This window comes from Pongo pygmaeus, chromosome 1 (assembly GCF_028885625.2).
Source record: "Pongo pygmaeus isolate AG05252 chromosome 1, NHGRI_mPonPyg2-v2.0_pri, whole genome shotgun sequence".
In the NCBI taxonomy this organism is placed as follows: Eukaryota; Metazoa; Chordata; class Mammalia; order Primates; family Hominidae; genus Pongo; species Pongo pygmaeus.
Window position 1 is genome coordinate 78,042,122 of NC_072373.2, and position 23,368 is coordinate 78,065,489.

Consider the following 23,368-nt stretch of genomic DNA (forward strand, 5'->3'; position numbering starts at 1 on the left):
ATCAAACTGCCAAAAGACAAAAAAAAAAAAGAATATTGAAAGCAGCAAGAGAGAAGAAAATCATGTTCAAGTGATCATCAATGAGATTAACAGCTGAATGTTGACCATGGAGGTCAGATGGTAGTGGGATGACATACTCAAATTGATGAAAGGAAAAAAACTTTAAGTAAAAATTCTCCTTCAAATTTTAAGGAGAAATTAAGACATTCCAAGATAAACAAAAACCAAGAGAATCCCTTACTGACAGACATAGCCTACAAGAAATAATAACGAGAGCCTTTCAGGCAGAAATAAAAGGACAACGGACAGTAACTCAAATACCCAGGAAAAACTGAAGAACACCAGTAAAGTTAACTACATAGTTAAATATAATAGACAATATAAACATATTTTTGTTTGTAACTCTTTTTTCTCATATCTGATTTAAAAGACAATCATATAAAGCTATAATTATATTTCTGTGTTGATAGGCATGTAATGTAAAAGATGTGATTTGTATGACAATAATAGCACATAGGAATGGGAGGGAGTGGAGCTATATAGGAGCAAAATGCTGTGTATTATTGAAATTAAGTTGGTATTGATCCAAACTAGATTGTTAGAAATTAAGATGTTAATTGTAATCCTATGGCAACCACTAAGAAAATAACAAAAAAGTAAAATAAATGACCAAGGAATTAAAATTATATACTAGAAAATAAACATTTAACACAAAAGGAGATAGTAACAGAGAAATAGAGAAACAAAAAGACATAGGACATACACAAAAAGAGTGGCAAAATAACACACAAATTCTATCTCATCAGTAATGACTCCTACCAAAACTTTCAAAAGTCTCCTCTTGGGACCATCATATGTAGGATATAAAAATTGGGGGCAAGTAGGTCTGTAAATGGTGGAGCAGCAGTTCTAATGATCCACAAAAAAGGAGATTTATTTTAGGTAAGTTCATTAACATTTACATGACAATTTCTAAGTGGCACCTAATAAAAATGAGCTTGTAAATAAGCCAAGCCTATGATAGTTTTTTTTAAAATCTCATTTCACTTTCTGGAGTAGATTTGTGGCATAAAATGACATACTCCTGACTGACAGTCAATGCCATATTTTCCTTATGCTATAACAACACATCAAATATACTGGGAATGGCTTTGTGGAGATTGATTCCTTTCTGGCAAACTGATAACTCCCTCCACAAACATTCATTGCTCTCACCTAGTGATCTGTGATCACATGAGTTATTTTAGGTCATAAATGAATCTTCTTTTGAAAAGCCTGAGAAATGAGATGTAGTTACTGCCCATTAATATTCCCTATGTGCACAACAGGGGTAAAATATAGCATGAATATGTTAAACCAATTTTAAGAAATCACTTTACAAGATTTATGAGTTGGCCGATTTTTTTAGTTTATATTTATTATAAAATTCATAATACACACAAATAAAATATTCTCCAATGGCTTTTCTTCTACTAGATTTGAAGTTGTGAGGATGTGAGACAGGATATCTATAGCCATCTTGTCACCTGTGAAAAGAATTTATCTTAAGAAAGAAACAATTTCAAGGAGGCTGAACCAAGGTAGGACGAAAGAGAAATCAGGGACTGAATGGTATTATTTGCAGTCCTCCATGAAGCTTCATCTGGATTGTCATATTGTGGTATGCATTTTTAATCTTCATCCCTATTCCTCAGCACACAACTACTAAAGTCCTTAGAATCTTCAAAGTGAAGTATCTTTTTGTAGGCTAATGGGTTGGTAAGTGGCTGGCAGCTCCTGGATAGCTTCAGCATGTGGACTGGTCACTAGAAAGAACAGGCATGACCTCCTAGGAGGGATGAGGGGCTGAAGTTTAAGTTGATCACCAATAGCTAGTGATTTAATCAATCATGCCTACATAATGAAGCTTCCGTAAAAATCCAAAATGGACTGGGTTCAGAGAGCTTCTGGATAGCTGGACATGCAGAGGTTTCTAGAGGATGGTGTGCCCGGAGAGAACATGGAAGCTCCACATCACTTCTCATACATTGCTCTATGCATCTCTTCATCTGTATCCCTTGTAATATTCTTTATAACAAAGAACTGTTTCTCTGAGTTTTGTGAGCCCCTCTAGCAAATTAATAGAACACAAGGAGAAGGTTGTAGAAACCCCAATTTATAGCCAGTCAGTCAGAGCACAGGGTAAACAACCTGGATCTTGTGACTGGCATCAGAAGTGGGGGTGGTCTTGTGGGACTAAACCCTCAACCAGTGTGACCTGATGCTATTTCCAGGTAAATAGTATCAGAATTAAATTTAATCGGAGGATACCTAGCTGATGTCTGCTGCAGAAAAGAATTAATTGCTTGTTTGCAGTGGGGAGAAATCACCACACATCTGGAGTCAGAAGCATGTTTGAGAGTACAGTAGGAGAAGCTGAGTTTGTTTTTTCTACATGGACTACATGTGGACTCCTCAGGAATGTGACTGGGCTGAACTCACTAGAATTCACTGATGGTATGACTCTCTCTGTCCCAATCAGACAACCATGGCTCAATCTCCTATGAGACAAGAAGGCTGTAAGACAGGAATGGTTCAGCACCATTTTTATAACTAGATTCCAGTCCCAGTTTATAATCTGACTCTTCCAAGCCACTGAAACTGTAAAGGGCGTCCTGGTGATGGTCCTTACTTGCCATCTGGAGGCTCAACCTGCTTTGTTACAAGCTGCAGTTTCAGGGATGGTGGAGGAAACCAAGATGAAAAAGACAGTTACCATTGCAGAATTCTAGAAAGGCCTGAGAATTGGAGAACAATGCTAGGGTATAGGAGGAGCTGAAAATAAAAGAATTGGCTGAAGGCTCCTAGAGGACACACCCACATAGCTACCTTTCCTCAACCTCAGCAAAGTACTGAAGACGAGCTTCAAAAGAGGTTGAACCAGAGGGACTCTGGACTCCAGAAGACTTTCAGGAATGCCATTATGAAAGCAGAGGAATTAATTAAAAGTGTACACACTGAATAGTGAGAACCATCCTCCTCCCACTCCATCCCCTGCCCCACCAATTCTTGGCTCCAAGAACAGTAGACATCAGGCTTATACCAGACCAGCTCAGGAGAAAACACTCATAGAACCTAGCAGTTGAGGAAGTCTCCTAACAAAATGGTCAACTCTCAGCACAGTTACTCCATGGGAAAACCCAGTGGTCAATGAATCCCTGTCACGTACATAAATCAGCTTTTTGGTGCTCCACTCTCATGCATGAACAAGCAGCAAAAGATCGAAAAACATTTGAAAAAGGTCTCTAATATCAAAGACAGAGACAAAAACAAACAATCAGAAAACAATAGACTCAGACAATGTAGATTACAAAAGGAAACCTTCAAAAAGCTCTCACTAAAGTCCTTGGAGGAAGATATTGTATTTATGTAAACAAGAACATGATGCTATTTTAAAAAATAAAAATAACATTCACAAAGTAAAAATATGCTTTTGGAACTTCTAAAATGAATCAGAAGAGCAGAAGATAAAGTTGAGTAAATCTTGCAAAAAGTAGAACAAAAAGACAAAGAAATGATTATAGAAGAGAAAGACTGAAATAAAGGATTCATTCAGGAGTTCTAACATATTAATAAGAACTACAGATAAAAAGAACAAAGAAAATTGGGACAATTAATTATCAAAAAAGAAAAATTTCTAGAATTGAAGAACATGCATCTCTATATTGAAAGGGCACATCATTGAATGCCCTTCCACAATCACTTTAAACAGACACACACCGAGGCCAGCACTGAGGTCTCTGAAGATAAACTGTCATTATTCAACTCAGAGAAGTAAAAAGTTTAAACATATGCATAAGAAAGGACCTTTTCTGGATATTGAGATGACAATACCAAATAAATCCCTGCTTATACATACATTTTTTCTCAAATAATTATAAGCTAAATAATATCTTACATGCATTAGAGCTTCCTATTTTAAAGAAACAAGACAAAGTAAAAAACACAAAGATTTTTCATTGGAAGTATATGCAGGTAACTCATAATAATTAGTAGATTGTCTGAATTCTGCTGTACCAGAAGTTTATTTTACCAACTTTTTAAAATATGCAGCCCATGAGGCTTAGAAATACCTGTTTTCTTAGATCTCATTATTCTTAGATTTATATAGATTTTGACTATATAAATTTCATTATTTTAGTAAATCATTACTAAAATTATTTATAATTTTTTAATATTAAATACTGAATTTTCTATTTAAAATACAAAAGGTTTAACAACATTAATAATGGCTAATTTATTTATAATGAAATCAAATCTTGAGAATTTATGTTACCTTTAAAGATACCAAAACTCCTGACACTTTAATTCCTTCTCATCTTAGTAGTCACACACTCACCTTGAGGATCAACTTCTTTAGCTAGCTTCAGTGCATCTGAGTTTGCAAGATCAGTGTTGGCTGGAGTAACAGCTAAAATCAGACAGTTCTCCCTCGTGATGAACTGCATAATCATTTCTCTGATCTGATACTCAATATCTGGTGGCTGATCTCCCACGGGCACTTTAGTTATTCCAGGTAAATCAATAAGGGTTAGATTTAACACTGTGTGGAAAGGATAAAAGAGTCTTACATACACCTTCAATGCTAAAAGATAACAATACAGAATCATTTGTTACTTAGCTCAGCCTTCTACATCGTGTATCTGAACAACTCCAACCCATGTGTGTAGAATAAAGAGCATAAAATAAAAATGGTTTTGCTAGTTTTCTCTATTTTTATGATATGATTGTGCTATGCCAAATGATCACTTTAACATAATTTGAAAGGCACTGATTTGCATGCCTAACAGTTTGCTCAGAAAGCTGTCATATCTGTAACTAGGGGGTTATAATTAAAACACCAAATGAGAAATGCATATGCTGTCTGCCAGTCTTGTACATCGCCTTCAAGTGGTATAAAAACTCGCAGGGTAAGATTGCCCTTTCCTTAAAAAGTATCATTTTTTTTTATAGAAAGTTAACCACTTAGCCTAGTAGAAAGCTGTTAGCCTAGTAGAAAGCTGGGTTTACTGAATTAGCTGTACAAACAGAGTCAGTGACAACATGACTCTAGCCCAACCTCTCTATATAAACAATGTTGGCACCAAGTACCCTTGGGAAGTCATAATTGAGCTTATGTCATTTATATTCTGTTTTAAAAGCAATAGAGCTAAGTAGGGAATAAGAAATGAAAATTTGCCCACTAAAAATCTAGTCAGCATACAGCCTATTTCCCATCACACATTATGGATTGGTTATCTAATTTATAAGTTTCTACCGATAGTCTGGGGGGAAAAGTCAGAGCTGATTTCTCAGGAACAAAATAAATAGGACTATATATGGCTGCAAGACATCCAACAGGGGAAGATGCAACCATAGTAACATGTACGTCTAAGATTTCAGCAAAGACTGAAAAATGGAAGTTTTCATACATACCCTTCTCAAATTCTAAAAGCTTATAATAAAAATGAAGAAAAAAATTTAATGACTAACTCAATTCTGTTTTTATTAAAGTCATCTCCTACTGCCTCTCCTTAAATGTCCTAAGAGCTCTTTGAACCATAACATTAATGGGCAGTATCCAAAGGATACCCTAGAAATCCAGCACTATTTGTATCTTCTGTACAAATGATGTATGTTAATTAATGTAGTATAAATGTTTGAGGAGAAGAATTTGGAATTTTATTATTTTACTTACCATGTGGGGAATAGACTCGTAAATTAATGGGTATGGAGGAAATGCCTTTATTCATTCCAGTCACGCGATCTGTTTCTGCTTCAATCTCATGGCGAACTTCATCAAAATCTGTAAATTTCTTTCCTTTGCAATGTAGAAACTCAGCATATTCTACAAAAATAAAACCAAAATGACACAACTTAAATTCATGCATTTTTGCCATAATTATAAAAAATGTTTCTTTAATTATAAGTCAAAGTTTCCAATATTCTCTCTTCATCCCTCATGAACATCCCACAGAACACAGTAGTTACTAAGAATCACAATTAATACTTTAGAAATATGAAACATAGTACAAATGTATAGATGCTAAATTTGCTAATTTTCAGATAAGCAATTAAATACTATAACCAGTCCCTAAACCATCTAGCCTATTAAATAATTTAAAGAAAATTTTGGCTATCCAAATGATAAAGCAAACAACAGCACCTGATTGTTAAAGACATTAGATCTGGGATACTTCTGAGTTCTGTTAGCATTTCCCTCTTCAGTATCACCATTTCATCAGGATGGAATGCCAAGTTATATAAATATATCTTCAGAAGGCAAAATAAGTTAGGCGGAATCACTTGATTAATTTGTTAAAAATAAATAATATATGGAATCCTTTAGCTTAAAAACATACTATTGAAAATACCACATCAACTTATATAAAGACAATTTCTCAAGGAAAAAAGTTATAGAGTATTATATCAAAGCAAATATTTACCTGTAATCTAAAATTTTTAAAAAATCCCTCAGCAGAGGGAAAAACACTAAAATAACTAATAAATAACAAAATTGGGTTTTTAAATTTTCAGTAACATCCTACAAGCTGTTGTATTATCAATTTCTATACCTACTTTGAGAGAAATCAGGTATATAAAAAACACCACAATTTAAAAGAAAAGCTAGTACAGTACTATTAGATTTTTTAAATGAGTATAAATCTAACAAAGAAACAAATCTCAACAAAGATTTTAGTTTATCTCTCAGTGAAGAACTGTACCACTAAACTTAGACTATGGCTAAGCATCTTGGACCCAAATGCCAGGTAAGAGCCTGTGAGGTCAAGGCCGCAGTGAGCCCTGATCATGCCACTGCACTCCAGCCTGGGCAAGAAAGTGAGACCCCCATTTCAAAAAAAAAAAAAAAACAGACAGATGAGGCAATTATTGGTAGCCTTACTACCATTCCCCACCATAAACATTTAATATTCAGTCTTGGAGATGAAATGGCAAGGTCAATAGCAAAAGAGCTATTGTGGCTGATCTCCCACGGGCACTTTAGTTACGACAGGTAGATCAATAAGGGTTAGACTTAACACTGTGTGGAAAGGATAAAAGAGTCTTACATACACCTTCAATGCTAAAAGATAACAGTACAGAATCATTTGTCACTTAGCTCAGATGTGGTCCGTGTCTTCAAGCAGGTTAGCATTAACTCAAAAAGCTAAGGATTAGACCACTCAGAAAAAACATTAATGCAGGTAGCATAATGTAAATGCTAACTTGCTCTTAAAATGATAGGAAAGGTAGAGATAGAAAAGATGATTTTAAGCTGTGGTACCCAAAAAAAAGTGGGGTATGGACTGAATATTGAACAGTAGGGAGGATTTTGACATGTGCAGGGAGAAAGGTCTTCCAGAGCATCAGAGAACCTTCATAGGTTCAACAAATCTGGCAGGTTGTCATCCAGTCTCTGCTCGGACCCATCCACTATTGGGTAACTGAAACTTTGATCTCATTGGAAAAAACTCTGGAAAATATTTATGTTTGGTATGAAACCTGCTTTCTTGTCATATTTCACTGGTCCAACTTTTGTCCTCTGGTGCTACTCAGCTGTGAAAATGCCGTGTGCATTAATATGAGTGTCAGCACCCCAAGTTTGTCTCCTTCCTGGGCCTCACACCCTTACCTTGCTTTGTCGCATCACTACTCGGGCCCTCTGGTGGCAAAGATTTCCCAGTTCCAACCCCAGCCACTCTGGACTGGAAAGGTCACAAGATCCCAAAGTGGACCAAAAAGTTTCTACTTTAATTTACCAAAGAATTGAAACGACCTAGCTTTTTGGATGTTAGAATGAGAATCAGAGACAGATTTAATTTCTGTCTTTCCTGACAACATGCATGGACATGAGTATTTCTCTTTCTATCTTAGTTTCTCCATATAATGTGCCACTTTCTGAAAAACAGCAAGCTAAGTCTCCTGAAAGCTCATTCCTCTAATGCTGGAAGTATACCCAACAGTAAAGACTCAATAGGCTGCAGAAATCTGGCCTGAAGAGATCAGTTCATCAAGATCAGGCATGTTCTTCTCTACTTACCCTCATAGGCACTGTCTTTATTAGAATATAAATTCCCAGAAGATAGAGCCTTTATTTTATTACCCATTCAAAGCCTAGGCCAGTACCATGTGAATGTAAGAGTATATAGATAAGTAGAGGACAAAACAATAAGAAAAACAAAGGAACAAAAGAAGTCAAATCCCAGAAAACAAGCAAAAATTAAAAGGAAAAATTAGAAATAATTTAGAAGAAATGGAACTGTGTTTTTTTCAATGCCATATATTTCGTGGAAAATGCACCCTTCAGGACTTATGGCTATCACAACTGTTCTGTCATAGAGTTCATAAGCTTCTGGATCAGAAACTACATTTTCAATCACTGCTAATCGATACATTCCAGTTAACACAAATGTGGATCTCCTTTGTTGCCACTAGATGGCACCTACTTGCTTTCTCTGCGGGAAACATGCCCTTCCAGAGGGGTGTAAAATCAATGCAATTTTCAAATTAGATTTAAATGAGTTCTCAAATTCTTGAAAATACTTTTATCTTGGAATCGAGAGATGATAATTGTGCAGGACCATCTCAAACCTTTGTGTAATTTTATTTTTTTTGTCAACCCCTTGGTCAATTTGCAGTGTCTTATTGATGATAGTGTCCCCCAGACAGATTCAAGGATACCTGTATTAATTTATTTATTTGATTAATATTTATTGAGATCACTCTACTTGCCAAGAACTATTTTAGAAATTGGGATATAGTTAAGGGAGGAAAATAAGTCTCTAGGCTCACGAAGCTTAAATTCTAATCAGGTAAAAGAGTAAACAATGTGTGTGTGTGTGTGATGCTAAGTGCTATGGAGAAAATAAAATAGCAGGGGGATAGCAAATGCTTTGGGAAGGAGGTTGCTTGGTTATGTGGTATAGATGAGGAAGGCTTCCATTACAGGGTAAAGTGACCTTTGAGCAATGACTCAAGAAAGGAAGGCAGCAGGCCATGCTGTATGGAAGGGCATCCGGGCAGAGTGCCTAAAGCAGATGTGTGTTCAGCATGTTGAGGGACAGCCAGGTCCATGTGGCTGGAGCACCAGGCGGTGTGGAGGGGAGGGAGGTGGGAAACAAGGCCAGTGCTGTGGACAGGCCTGGATGTGGAGGGCCCATGGACCATTCTAAGGACTTTGATTTTTCTCTGAGTGAGATGGTAGACCATCTGAAGGATTTCGGGTAGAGTAGAAACATGCTGTGACCTAGGTTTGAAACAACTATGGATGCTGTGTTGAGGACAGACAATGAGGAGCAAGAAAGGAAGCTTGCTATTGGAATCATCCTTGGGGGGAGCTGCTGAGGCTTAGACCAGGGTGGCAACAGTGGGGTGGTGATGAGTGGTTAAATTCTAATGTATTTTGAAAGAAAAAGCAACAGAATTTGCTGATGGATTTAAGCTGGGGAATGAGAGAAAGAGAAGCATCAAGGATAACTTCAAAGGGTTTGACCTCAGCCACCAGAAAAAGTTTGAAATAGAAAAAGACTGAAGGGAAGAGGATGGGAAGAGATGGGATGGGATGGGATGGGATGGGATGTGGGTTGGGACCTATTAAGCTTGTGATGGCCATTACACACTCGTCCAAGTTGAGAAAAAGCACTGCTACTAAGGTTGAGGACCACACAGTTGAAGGAAACACCATTCATTTCAGTCTTCGGATAGGTGTCTCTACTCTGAAAAATTTCCAGAAGATGGCAGTCATGTGCTTGAGGAAAGGGCAGCTTTTTCTAATTTGTACAAAAATGTCTTCAGGGCTAGATATATGCATCTTTTGTTCATGGAGAAGTCCAAGTGAGAGATATATATCTGGGAGTCATTCAAGTCAGGTAAGTGATGAGATCACTAAGCAAGAGTTAGACAGGGAAGAGGTCACAGTACCAGGCCCTGGGTTTGCCAAAGTTTAGAGGTCAGGAGATGGAGACTTAGAAGGTAGGAGAAAACAGTAAGGGGAAAACAAAGCCAAGAAAAGAGAAGACATCCATCAAACCCTGCCAACATGTCCAGTAACATGAGGACTAAGAATGGATCTTAGAATCTGGCAACTTGAGGATCCTTCAGGAGGAGGTTTAAGAGAGAAGAGAAGAAACCAAGTAGAGGCTGATTATAGATAATTCTTTCTTTTTTTTTTTTTTTTTTTCTTTTGAGACAGGGTCTCACTCTATCACCCAGGCTGGAGTGGAGTGGTGCATCATTATTCGCTGCAGCCTCAAACTCCTGGGCTCAAGTGATCCTCCCACCTTAGCCTCCTGAGTAGCTGGGACTACAGGCAGTGTGCCACCACATCTGGCTAATTTTTATTTATTTTTTGTAGTGATGAGGTCTCACTGAGTTGCCTGGGCTGGTCTCGACCTCTTGGCCTCAAGTGATGTTCCCACCTCGGCCTCTCAAAGTGCTGGGATTATAGGAGTGAACCACTGTGCCCAGCCGACAGTTCTTTTAAGGAGTTTTGTTATAAAGAAGAGGAGAGAAGGGAGAGGGCAGCTACAGAGGGATGTGAAGTCAAGAGAGAATTTAGTAAAGGTGGCAAATTAATGGCATGCTCATAGGCCGAAATGGTAACACCCAGGATAAGGGAAGTGAGAAGGCACAAATGCTGAAGTGATGTCTGAGGGGAGGGGAATAGGAGGCCAGAAAGAAAGAAACAAACATGCCAGGGCAACCATAGGAACAGGAAGGAGGCAGAACGATGAGCGTGGATGAGATGAATAGGTAGAACTGATGGTGGTGGGAGCCTGTGTAATTCATCAGGGGACTGTAGAGATTGATCATATTTGTCTGAAGTCATTTTACATCTTTACTGGTTAACTATGTGGTTTACTTGTTAACCATTTAACTATCTCACTGGTTAAACTGTATAAGTACTATTATACAGTTTATATACTACTATAGTACTGTATAAGTACAAAATGCATTATACACACACATACATCCACGCAAAAAGTGATCCTAAATGAGTGACCTCAGAGTAATCACAGCAGGGATGACAATTTGGGTCTAATCTATGTCCATCACTGGGGTTCAGACCTGCCCAGCATATCTGGAAAACCGATAGGGCAGGAACCACAAAGTACTTTTTTCTACGGAAACCAAAGAGCCTCCTGGAAAAGAATTCAACCTACAGGATGGAAAATTCAGCAAAACAAGCTGACCTGGCTTTTCAGGAAAGGGCTACCTGTAATCCATCCTCTACCCAGCTCCAGAGACTCATAGATCCATGTCCCCTTGTCTCTATGATGATAATTGTAGTTTGGGGATGAAGGAAATTCTAGCATCTAAGTCAAACTCTATAGAACAAGTTGTACTAGCTGATCAATAGCTGGACCTTTTAAGAGCTGCTAAATGTGTGTCTTCTACTATGGTATACTATGGTAAACTATGGTTTACCATAGTTTTATACTATGGTGAACTAACATGTCTGAAGGTTACACAATCTCATCTTATAGTTTTGAGATACATTCTTTCTTACAGAAAGGTACAATTTCCAGTGGCATGAGCTCTCTTGACATATTCTCAGTATTCCTTTCATTCTAAATGCTTCATAGTTGGGCACATGAAATGGTCTTTTCCTCAATTTGAGGCTTCAGCCCAGCATCAATGTGAGTAGTCAGTGCGTTAAATCTCCTAGCCACAAAGTCATACAAAGGATGAAGGTTATGTGTACATAAGCATTGAAACCGTGATAACGCATCCGCGAAATTCTATTTTGTTGCAGTATAACCTGTCTTATTGAAATTTGTTTCATTTTCACAAAATAAAATTTCTCTGTTTTCATTTTCACAAAATAAAACTCCTAGTTTTGATTATTTTCTCTGTTTTTACAGTGTTAAAAAGAGCCTACAATTGAAGCAAAGGTTAAGATACATTACTATATCGAAGAATGATTAGGGAGGAAAAAAGGAGAATATTAAAAAAATCAGAGCTATAATTCTATTTTATTTTTATTTCCTTTTAAAACATTTTAGTACTGTCATTTTTACTGGTCATGAAAAACAAATTATGCTAGGTTAAACAACTGACAAATTGTTTGCAGGAAGGATGAGATGCATCTATGCCTGGGCAATGTTCCAATCATCTGTGAAAAGCACAGCATGACTGTAAGAATTTAAATATTTCCAATATGCCTCTTCCATAGGTAAAAATATGTATATGTTTTAATTAATCAAGGTTAAGTAGAAAGGAACAATTATAGAGCACTAAGAAAAAATAATCTCTTGTCCATCTTTACGCTAAGAATCAAGGTCCCTCAAAATTTTAACTGGAGTTTTCTTATTTCTGAAATGTTTTAATAGCAATGTTTTATGAGCACAGGGCTCCAGTGAAAACAGAGTACAGGGGTCATATACATAAGGGACTGTTTTCAGTGCAACAAGCTGAATTCACTGGCTGTATAGAGCATCTATGTATGACTATATTTAAAAACATATTTCCTCAAAGGCAGAGACACATTTTACTCTTCTGTGTTTCCCTAATGCCTATTACATTTAGAGTAAAGAACATCTGTAGGCCGGGCACGGTGGCTCACGCCTATAATCCCAGCACTTTGGGAGGCCGAGGCGGGTGGATCACCTGAGGTCAGGAGTTTGAGACCAGACTGGCCAACATGGTGACACCCCGTCTCTGCGAAAAATACAAAAATTAGCCAGGTGTGATGGCAGGTGCCTGTTATCCCAGCTACTCAGGAGGCCGAGGCAGGAGAATCACTTGAACCTGAGAAGTGGAGGTTGCAGTGAGCCTAGATCATGCCACCGCACTCCAGCCTGGGTGACAGAGTGAGACTCTGTCTCAAAAAAAAAAAAAAAAAAAGATTTCTTTCTTCTTTAAAGCAGTCTACTTTGGATATAACAATGCTTCCAATAAATATTCCATGTTCTTACTCACGTGTGAAAGCTAAAAAAGTTGATCTTATAGAATTAGAGAGTAGAACAGTGGTTACTAGAGACTGAGAAGTGTTAGGGGCAAAGGAGATAGGGAGCAGTTGGGGAGCAGATACAAAAGTACAGCTAGATAGGAGTAGCAACTTCCAGGGTTCTGTAGCACTGAAGGGGAACTACAGTTAAGAATAATAAATTGTATATTTTCAAATAGCTAGATGAGAGGATTTTGAGTGTTCCCAACACTAAGAAATGCTAAGTGTCTGAAGTGATGGATATGCTGACTACCCTAATTTGATCGTTACACATGGTATATATATACTGAAATATCATACTGTACTCCATAAACATGTACAATTATTATGTGTTAATTAAAAATAGTAATTTCTAAATGCTCCCATCAAGTCATTCCAAATTGAAGGCAAGATCCTAGAATTTTAGTTTAGTTATATATTAATTACATAGGACCCAGATATGAAACAGAACTCAACTGTATTGCTAAAATAAACAGGGAAAGTCTAGCAATCAAAAAAAAGGAAATCTAAAGAAGCAAACAATTAACCTCAGGGAGTCTTGCAGTGGGTAAAAGTTAGAGGTCTCAGTAGGAGAGTTAAGAACAATAGGGTGAGATGGGAGTAAGTGGAGGGTGCCAAGATTTCATAAAAGACAAAAAGCTGGTGCCAAGCAGGTATCAGACCAGAGACAGAGACCAGGGTTTAAGATCAGGGCTCTGGTACTCTCAAGGCAAAGTAGGAAATTAAAACAAAACTCCAAAAGCAAACTAGGCAGAAAACCAAGATGCAAATTCAGTCACGGAATGGAAGGCACAGCTGTTTTGTCAAGATACAAAGCCAAAGCCAGTTGAACAGTATTCAGGGTCAAGAGAGATTAATATTAATGCCATCTTGAAATTTACTGCTGAACAATAGCCTTTACAGTTTTCTTCTGCTTCTAAAGCCTGGGTAAGGCTGAGCCAAGAGGTGAAGGTTAAGGGGCCCCAGGCAACTGGAATAGTGCTGGTGGACAAGACCAAGGCCAGCACTTACAGAAATACCCAGAGATGGAGGACTTTCACGGAATATTCTACCACAAGTATCCAAAACAACAATCAGAATCCAGCAGCTGTTGATACCTACATAGCTCGACTTAGTTCTATAATTTTTTCCAAAGGAACTCAAAGAGTATAACAAAAATCAACTCTATTTTATACTCATAGTTTATTTCCATGTAAAACACAATCAAGAGATAAACTATATTCCAAATCTTAGCTATTGTGAACAGTGCTACAACAAATATGGGAGTGCAGATATCTCTTCAATATACTCATTTCCTTTCTGTAGGGCATATCTACCTACTATGTAACCACAAAATTTTTTTATAAAAGATAAACTATATTCCAAATACAGAAAACAGGTAAGAAGCATTCCAAGCACTTGGCCAAAAGTTGCAAACTGTATAATTATTATAATTATTCTACGTCTTGGAAGCATCTGACACGATTGTCCTCCTCTTCCCTGAAACAATCTTCCACTGATTGCCATTATTTCATCTTTTCTGATTGTTTTCCATCTTCACTGATTGCTCTTTCTCCATCGTTCTTTGCTGACTGTTCCTTCCCTTCTCTTCTACACCTCTAAATATCAGAGTACACCAGACTTGTTTCTAGACCTTCTTACCCTCTTTTTCATCTCTATCCTCTCTAAGTGATCTCATCTAATCTCATTGCCTTAAAATTTTTTATATATATCCTCTAAATTCACATCTCAGACATTCACCTCTCCCTTGAATTCCAGATTTGTCTATATCTAATTCTAATGCTTAATTGACATTTCCACTCAGATGTCTAATAGATATCTCAAAATTTACCTGTTCAAAGCTTCCTTTCCTCAGCTCTCTTCCAAACACCGTCTCACTGCCTCCACTATGGCCATGCTACTTCTAAGCCTGCTCCACCTCTTACCTGTACTACCATAACAATAGCCTAACTGGTCTTTCTGACTCCACTGTTGCTCCATTGAATCCATTCTCCACCCAGTAGCTGGAAAAATCCCCTTAAAACATACATCACATCATGCTTCTCCCCTGTTTAAAGCCTTTTATTGGTTTTCCAGTACATTTAGAAAAATCCAGATTCCTCACCCTGGCCTACTCTACAAAGTCCGATACGGTCTGCCACCCATCTGCCTCCAATGCCATCTCTATCACTACCTCCACCCTACCTGCTCAGTCGCTCTGCCTGCAATGGCCTCCCTTCTGCAGCTCAAGAGCACCAAGTCCCTTCCTACCTCAGGGCCTCTCTATAAGCTGCTCCTCTTCTGGAATGTTTGTCCCTCTGATCTCTGCATGTGTGGCTCCTTCCTGTCATTTCCTCATCCAAAATATCATCTCTTTAGAGAGGTTTCCCTGACTGGACAAAGTAAAGTAGCATCTCTTAGTCATATCCTATTACATTGCCCAGTTTTTTTCTTCAGTGCACATGGTCACTGTCTGAAGTTTTTCATATTTGTTTTTTATTGTCTGTCTTCATCCACTGGAATATAAGCACCATGAGAACAGGAGCATTATCTGTCTTACCCCTGCTGTATTCCCAGTAACTAAACCAGTTGCATATTTGTAGAATTGATGAATAAATAAATGAATGAGTAGATGACTGAAGGAATCAACAAATAAACCTTGGAGGAGGCTTGAGGTTTGTGGATAAGGGAAAAAAATGATTAAAAATATGGCTTTTGACATGCTGAGCTTGAAATACATTTGAAATATCCAAGTAGAGTTTCAAGCAGTCAGTTAAAAATGAGTCTGGAGTTTAGCCCAGGAACTATACATGTGAGAGTTGTAATGTTCAGGTTGTAATCGAAGCCACAGTGTAGAAGAGATTGTCAAAAGGAGAATATGAAATGACAACCAAAAAGGAGCCCTGGGCAGATGCAATCTTAAAGGCCAGATAGAAGATAATGCATTGGCAAGGGAGCCTGAAAGAGTGAACAAAGAGATAGAAGGAAAACCAGGAATATTTGGCATATAAGCCAAAGACATAGAGTAAATTTCAAGAAAGAGTAATTGATAATGTCAAAAGCTGTTGAAAGGGCAAGGTAAGTTAATTTTAAGGATGTAGGAAACCATATAGTACATGCTCAATTTCTATCCAATTCCAATTGGATAGAAAATTTAAACACTTTTTATTATTTCAATGATTTGGGGCTATAGATTACTTTGTTTACTTAAAAAGTGTTTTATGTGCTATTTTATGCTTTTTCCCCCCCCTTGTGTCTCTTCCCTTGCTATCAAGTTTACAGTTGTCACTTCTTGCTGTTGGCAACACATCTGTTTTTAAGCCATATTCCCATTCTCACTTGTGGTTTTATATTTTACTCTAGACTGAGAAATCCAATAACCCAGTATGCATGGTCTGAGTCTAAAATAAGGCTGGAAAGGCCAGCATAAGGCTGGGACCCTGTAATGCATGAAATTTACATCAAAGACTTTGTGATATCGGTTAGGTACTCAAGGCTCTTTTTTGCTTCCTCTTGATAATCAGCTAAGTTTAGAAACTGAAAATATCAAAAAGAGTTTCTGAATAAGGAGTTATTCCAATTTTTTTAAGAATAATTGAATGTACTAATTCTGAGACAGCAAATGTCAGTGCTTGTTTTAATAATGAAAAATAAGATGATCTGCCAAATAAAAATCTATAGAGTAATTAAAAGAAAAATGATGAGACCTTGTCATGAAAATTCAAATAATCAGATTTCAATACAAAAAATACAATAGGAAGTCTAAGATTTACAAAATGAAAATACTGTTTCCCCACAGAATCTTGGCCACAAGGAACAAAATTTATAAATGAGATTTAAGTAGTAGTTGTATCAGAACTATAAGTATGTAAATACGTAACTAAAAAATTTTTAAAGAAAATATCAGAGCTACAATATGCATTGCTGGATACATTATAATACCTCAAAAAACTTTTTCTATGAGTATGTAATTTTATACACAAGTTGCCGCCAACATTATTTCATCTAAATATTTGAAGGAGATCTTTAGTGTGTTTTTGGTAAGCTCCTTAAATGTCAACGATATGGTTTGGCTGTGTCCCCACCCAAATCTCATCTTGAATTGTAGCTCCCGTAATTCCCACATGTCATGGGAGGGACCCAGTGGGAGGTAATTGAATCATGGAGGTGGGTCTTTCCTATTCTGTTCTCATGATAGTGAATAAGTCTCACAAGAGCTGATGGTTTTATAAAAGGGAGTTCCCCTGCACATGTTCTCTTGCCTGCTGCCATATAAGATGTGACTTTGCTCCTCATTCACCTTCCACCATGAGTGTGAGGCCTCTTCAGCCATGTGGAACTGTAAGTCAGTTAAGCCCCTTTCTTTTATAAATTACCCAGTCTCCGGTATGTCTTTACTAGCAGTATGAGAACAGTCATCATGACAAATTCCTGGAAGTTGTTAGCAGCCAGAAACAGCCAACTTAATTTTTGTATATGGTGGAAGGTATTAATCAAAGTTTATTTTTTGCATGTAAATATCTATTTTTTTCCAGTAACCTTTGTTGGAAAGATTACCATTTCTCCTCTGAATTGCCTTTGTACCTTTGTCTAAAATCCATTGTCTACATATGTGTAGATCCATTTTTTGAATCCATCCGGTTCCATTGATCTATTTGTCCCTTTATGCCAATGCCATATTATTGATTATTGTAACGTTATAAGCCCTCATTTTAAGAGATAGGGTCTTGCTAAGTTGCCCAGGCTGAAGTGCAATGGTTATTCACAGGCACAATTATAGCACTCTACAGCCTGAACTCCTGAGCTCAAGCAGTCTACTAGCTAGGATTATAGGCACAAACCGTGGCACCTGTATAATAAGACTCAAGATCAGATAATGTTAATTCTCCAACCTCAATGTTATTTTTTGAAGTTGTTTTGGCTATTCTGGGTTCTTTTATTTTCATATAAATTTTAGAATCAGCTTATCAGTTTCTACAAAACAATCTATTTTTGAATCTTTATCTGCAACATTGTAACATCATTCAGAAAAATTTTCCTCTTCTGGCCCAAACTTGCACATATATACCCACAACATGTTTTGCTAAAAGCACAAGTATGTCCCCATGATGGTTGCTCTGATAAATGTATTAAACTTTAACAAAATCACAGATTCTTATAACTTGGAGTGATATCTATTCTAAACGCTTTACTAATAGAGAAGTCACTTAAGTGTTGTTTGGGGCCCTACAAAAATATTTATTATCAATTATGTCCCAAGCAACATCGACCTAGTCAGTACAGTATAACTTGGTAATAAGAATACATATTCTTACATTAAAAGGTCTAAACAAATAAAAATAAAGATTTTATCTTGTAAATATCATGGAAATTCTTGGACATGATATGACAATTGTTTATATAAAACTAAAATGCCGAGCCAATTCATCTGACAAGATGCTTTTGCTTAGAAATGGTAGAAATAATTCTATGACTCAGGCAATAGAGTCAACCCAATCATTTCTTGAAAAGTTTTTTAAAAAGGAAAACAATGGCCAGGTGCAGTAGCTCATGCCTATAATCCTACTGCTTTGGGAGGCCAAGACACGAGGATCACTTGAGGCCAGGAGGTCAAGACCAGCATGGGCAATATAGCAAGACTCCCTCTTAAAAAAAATAAATAAATAAATAAATCTTTTTTTCATTAGCTAGGCATAGTGGCATGCACGTGCAGTCTCTAGCTATTCGGTAAACTGAGACAGGAGGATTGCCTGAGTCCAGGAGTTCAAGGGTGCAGTGAGCCATGATTTCACCACTGAACTCCAGCCTGGGTGACAGACCCAAAAAAAAAAAGCAGAAGAAGAAGAGGGAGAGAAGGAGGAGGAGAAGAACCAAAGGTTGTCCCTAGTATGAAGAAAACTCAATTAATGGAACAGGTCAATTAGTGTATAAATTATCTAAACTGGGATAAACTTAAAATATTTAGAAGTTTCCCTTAGATAATTTTTGTTTTTAATCCCAGAGGATTCTTGAAAGAATAGCCAGCACTCAGTAAAACCTAATGCATTATGCAGTCAGTTTAAATGATGCTAACAGAAATGCACCTATAAAGAAAACAAATTAAAGTTCGGATCCAAAACTTTGTATTATGGTTTTCTTCAACTCAATTTGTATGTAAATTAATACTTAGCTATGATAGTCACTAATTTTCTCAATGGGAACTTAATGGAAAACTCTCTCACAAGGACAACCACCCTCAAAAGAGAGAGCCCCTCAAAAGGGGCTTAAATATGAAAAATAATCAACTTCTTTTTGCAAAATAGATAAAATTATGGGAGTGGAAAAATGGACAATCAGTGAAAAATATATGAGAAAAAAACTATCTTACTTGAAAAGCAAGTGCACTCATTTTAGAGGGTCCTTAATATGAATAATATAGATCACAATGAAAAATGCAATTTCAATAACAGTGTAGTGACTACTCAGTGATCTGATTGTGTCATCATATGAAAAACTGATTTGAAATACTGCATTATTTAATAATACTTCTTAGTAGTTTCATAAATTTAGAAGTCTATCCAAAATATCTGCAGCATCCCTCTTTCAACCTTTGAGTTTATATGTAAATTATTCCTGAAATAAAGTAAGTTTCCTCTTGTTAACCTCACAAGAGTCAGCCATGCCTACAGTATTCTGAAGCAAAAAACACTAGTGATTTAAAAAAAAAAAAAAAACAAAAACACTAGTGATTAAGCCTTTGGGCGAGGAGTGGTGGCTCATGCCTATAATCTTAGCATGTTAGGAGGCTAAGGCGGGAGGATCATGTGAGCTCAGGAGTTCAAGACTAGCCTGGGCAACATGGTGAAATCCCGTCTCTACCAAAAATACAAAAAATTAGCCAGGCATAATGGCACATGCCTGTAGACCCAACTACTTGGAAGGCTGAGGTGGGAGGATCACTTGAGCTCTGGAGGTCGAGGCTGCAGTGATCTAAGATTATGCCCCAGCCTGGGTGCCAGAGGGAGATCTTGTCTCAAAAAAAAAAAAAAATATTTTGGAGTCAGACCCATGTTTGAAGGCTCTGCAATTTCCTTATCACAAGACTGAGAAATCACTTAACTTCCCCAAGCCTCAGTTCCCTCCACTGCAAAATAGTGTCTCTTTCATAGGTTTCAGTGAGGGCAAGCAAATGAATACTTCTGCTTCATTCACCAAAATTCTCTCAGTAACTAGGTATAGGGTGTCAACAAATTCATACTGTATCAAAGAATATATGAATGAAGGCATTTAACACATAGTAAACCCTTAATTAAAAAAAAAAAAAGAATTGAGTAAATATGTAACAATTAATCTAAATAGCAAAAGCCTTAGCCTCAAAGAGGTTAAACAAATTGCCTGAGGTTACACAGGTAGGAGATGCCAGTCAAAGATTTAAATCCAGACATTCTGGCTCCCAGTTACAATCTGTTAGCCACCCCACATTAACTGTGTCTCACTACTTCAAGCTCTCCCCTCCCAGGGGCTTTGATTCCAATTCTTAGCTTTTAACATCTTCTTTGTTATCAACTGTTCATTCTTTCCACCAGCACCACTATCCCTCCTCCCCCGCCCCCTACATATGGGCATTTCCCAAAATATAGGAATCATATCTCCTACTCTTTATACTGCAGTTCTTGTTTCTGGGGTTATGGACTACTTTAAGCATCTGAGAAAAGCCATGGAAACTTTCCCCATAAAAATGTACTAACTTACATATACACAGAATTGTGCAAATAACTTCAGGGTATTGAGAGATAATTCTGCTCCACCCTCTTCCCCACAGGAATCTGGGGGTTTGTTGTTGTTGTTGTTGTTGTTGTTGTTTGTTTTTTTGTTTGTTTTTGAGATGGAGTTTTGCTCTTGTTGCCCAGGCTGGAGTGCAATGGTGCGATCTCAGCCCACTGCAACCTCCACCTCCCGAGTTGAAGTGATTCTCCTGCCTCATCCTCCCAAGTAGCTGGAATTAGAGGCATGCGCCACCATGCCCGGCTAATTTTGTATTTTTAGTAGAGACAGGGTTTCTCCATGTTGGTCAGGTTGGTCTCGACCTCCCGATCTCAGGTGATCTGCCCACCTCGACCTCCCAAAGTGCTGGGATTACAGGCGTGAGCCACTGCGCCCAGCCTAGGAATCTGTATTTAAAGTGCCTCGCATACTGCCTTCTGCACAGCAAACACTCAATAACTGGTTTTATCACTATTATAGTATACGCCTATCAAAACAACCTAACAAGGCCCTCTTCAAATATCATTTCCATTAAGAAACTTCCCTTGATCTCTCCACTGTAAGGAACGTATTTCTCCTCTAAAGCTTTTCAAGATCTTGTGAATGTACTTATGTGATTTTGCATGTAGAAACAGCCTTAAAGATTTTCTACCAAAGCCAGTGCTCTTTACAGATAAAGAAACTAAATCCCAGAAGGCTAAGTAACATGTTCAAGAATATTCATATAACATGCATTATGCCTTCCACAGCGTAGTAACTACTTGTTTGTGTTTTATCTCCAGTGCTACAATGAAAGTGCTTAGAGAGTAGAGACTATGTCTTCTACATCTTTGATTTAACATTCTTTAAGGATACAGGAATGATTACAAGAATAAATAAATGAATGAATGAATGATTCCAAGTCAAAACTGAAGTACTATTTGCTGTTTTCTAAAGACCATGAGGTCTTGAATGCCTCTTTCAGCATTTTAGACCTTCTAGTGTTTTTTCCTCATTCAGTATGAACCAACACTCTGCAGCAAAATCTCTGAGACTTTCCTTTTAGGAGCAGATCTTTTTATGAGCCATCTCCTCCCCTTCTGGTCTAATCAATTATAGAGACTAGCTCAGGATAAGACTCTCAAGAGTATGTTGTTGCTGTCTGGACTTCATTTTCGTATGAAGCTTAACACCATGAAAATATTATATTTTCAATTTCCCAAAACCCATTTTGGCTTTTCTGGGTTTTTTTTTTTTTTTTTTTTTAAGCAAGGCTTTAATTACACATTGTGCTTCTTAGGTTGCAGAATTCAGACTATTTTGCTTCTTAGGTTACAGAATTCAGATTATTTTCCATTCTGTAATATATACTTTCAATTGGGAGTGGAGTTTTCTGGCCATATGAAAATCTGCTACTCATTAAAGAATTAAAGAACTACTACTACAGGGAAACAAAAGTGTTAAGCTATATTTCATAATTGAAGAACTTACCAAAGTTGGAAAAGAAGACAAACGTGAAAATTAAGCAAAAGATTTAAATAAAATTTCAAGATAAGCAGCTTAATGAATAATTGTCAAATGAATGCCATATAGATTTCATAAAGGGAGAGGTCTTTTTAGGGAAGAGTGATGTGTAAAGGATTTATAGAAAGGGTAGACTCTGAATTAGACTTAGGAGACTTCATGTAATTGGGAAAAAACCAAGAGGAGAAAAGAGAACATTTAAAACTATAAACAAGTGATTAACAAAAGCACCAAAGAGAAAAAACAAAAGGAAATAGGGGATATACGGCTGGGAAAATAACAACACATACCAAATTTTTAAAAATAAAAATATGTGAAATCAATGAGTGAAAGCATAAAGCATTTATGAAGAAGTGTAAGAGATAGAATGCATTCCTCTTTGTGGTTAAATGTTAAATAAGATAACACACAGAAAGAATTTAATACAATGCCCATTTCATACTAAGTATATTTAAAATGTAGGCTACTGTTATTGTTTTTTTTAAATGTTCAACATAAAGGTAATGCTGAAATTTGACAAGCACATCATTGGATTGTTATAACCTGTTAGGGAAAGAGATTTCCACAGAAAACAAAATTGAATTCTGATAATAGCTACTTGATTCTTCTTTGTTAACATCCTGAAAGAAGAAATTTTTAAAAAATCCAACTGAGACCCATTGAAAAACAGTGACCAGTAAAAAGTTAGAAGGAATGTTAGTTGTATACACAACTCATATATACAATATTGAGCTCAGTAGTCCTAATGATGATTCTTACTATACCCTATATTTGATTTAAAAGCTAATTTTAGAATACAGTGCTTACATAAGATGGAACTGCATTGCATATAAAAATTCATACTCATCCTAAAAATAATTTGGAGGATAATTACATATCTTAGCAAAAATATTTTTATTTATCACATTTAAAATAAAAGTTGAATCCAAAAACATATTTTATATACATATTCTTAACATACATTTGTTACGTAAGTTAGTATATAAATTAACGCACATTAAGTACTGTTAATACCCCACAAAAGTTCTGGAAAATAGGTATTATCCTGGCTAACCTGTAACTTCTCTGTGCTTCAATTTCTTCCTATGTAAAATGGAAATAATAATGATCATGATAATAATGATAATAATATTCCATATAGCTAAAAAAAAGTCGATTTCCCCAAAATATTACCCT

General features: G+C 36.8%; 1 protein-coding gene across 13 annotated transcripts in view; it reads right to left on the reverse strand.

Moving 5' to 3' along the window:
• Nucleotides 1–23,368, reverse strand: part of DNM3 (dynamin 3) — a 575,478-nt gene that overhangs the window by 417,129 nt on the left and 134,981 nt on the right. For all 13 annotated transcript variants that reach the window (XM_054456210.2, XM_054456187.1, XM_063648645.1 and 10 more), the window contains 2 exons: nucleotides 5,717–5,866; nucleotides 4,379–4,582 (listed from right to left, as the gene is read on the reverse strand). In XM_054456210.2, the coding sequence (XP_054312185.1) occupies nucleotides 4,379–4,582; nucleotides 5,717–5,866 (354 nt within the window). The remainder of the gene's footprint in view (nucleotides 1–4,378; nucleotides 4,583–5,716; nucleotides 5,867–23,368) is intronic.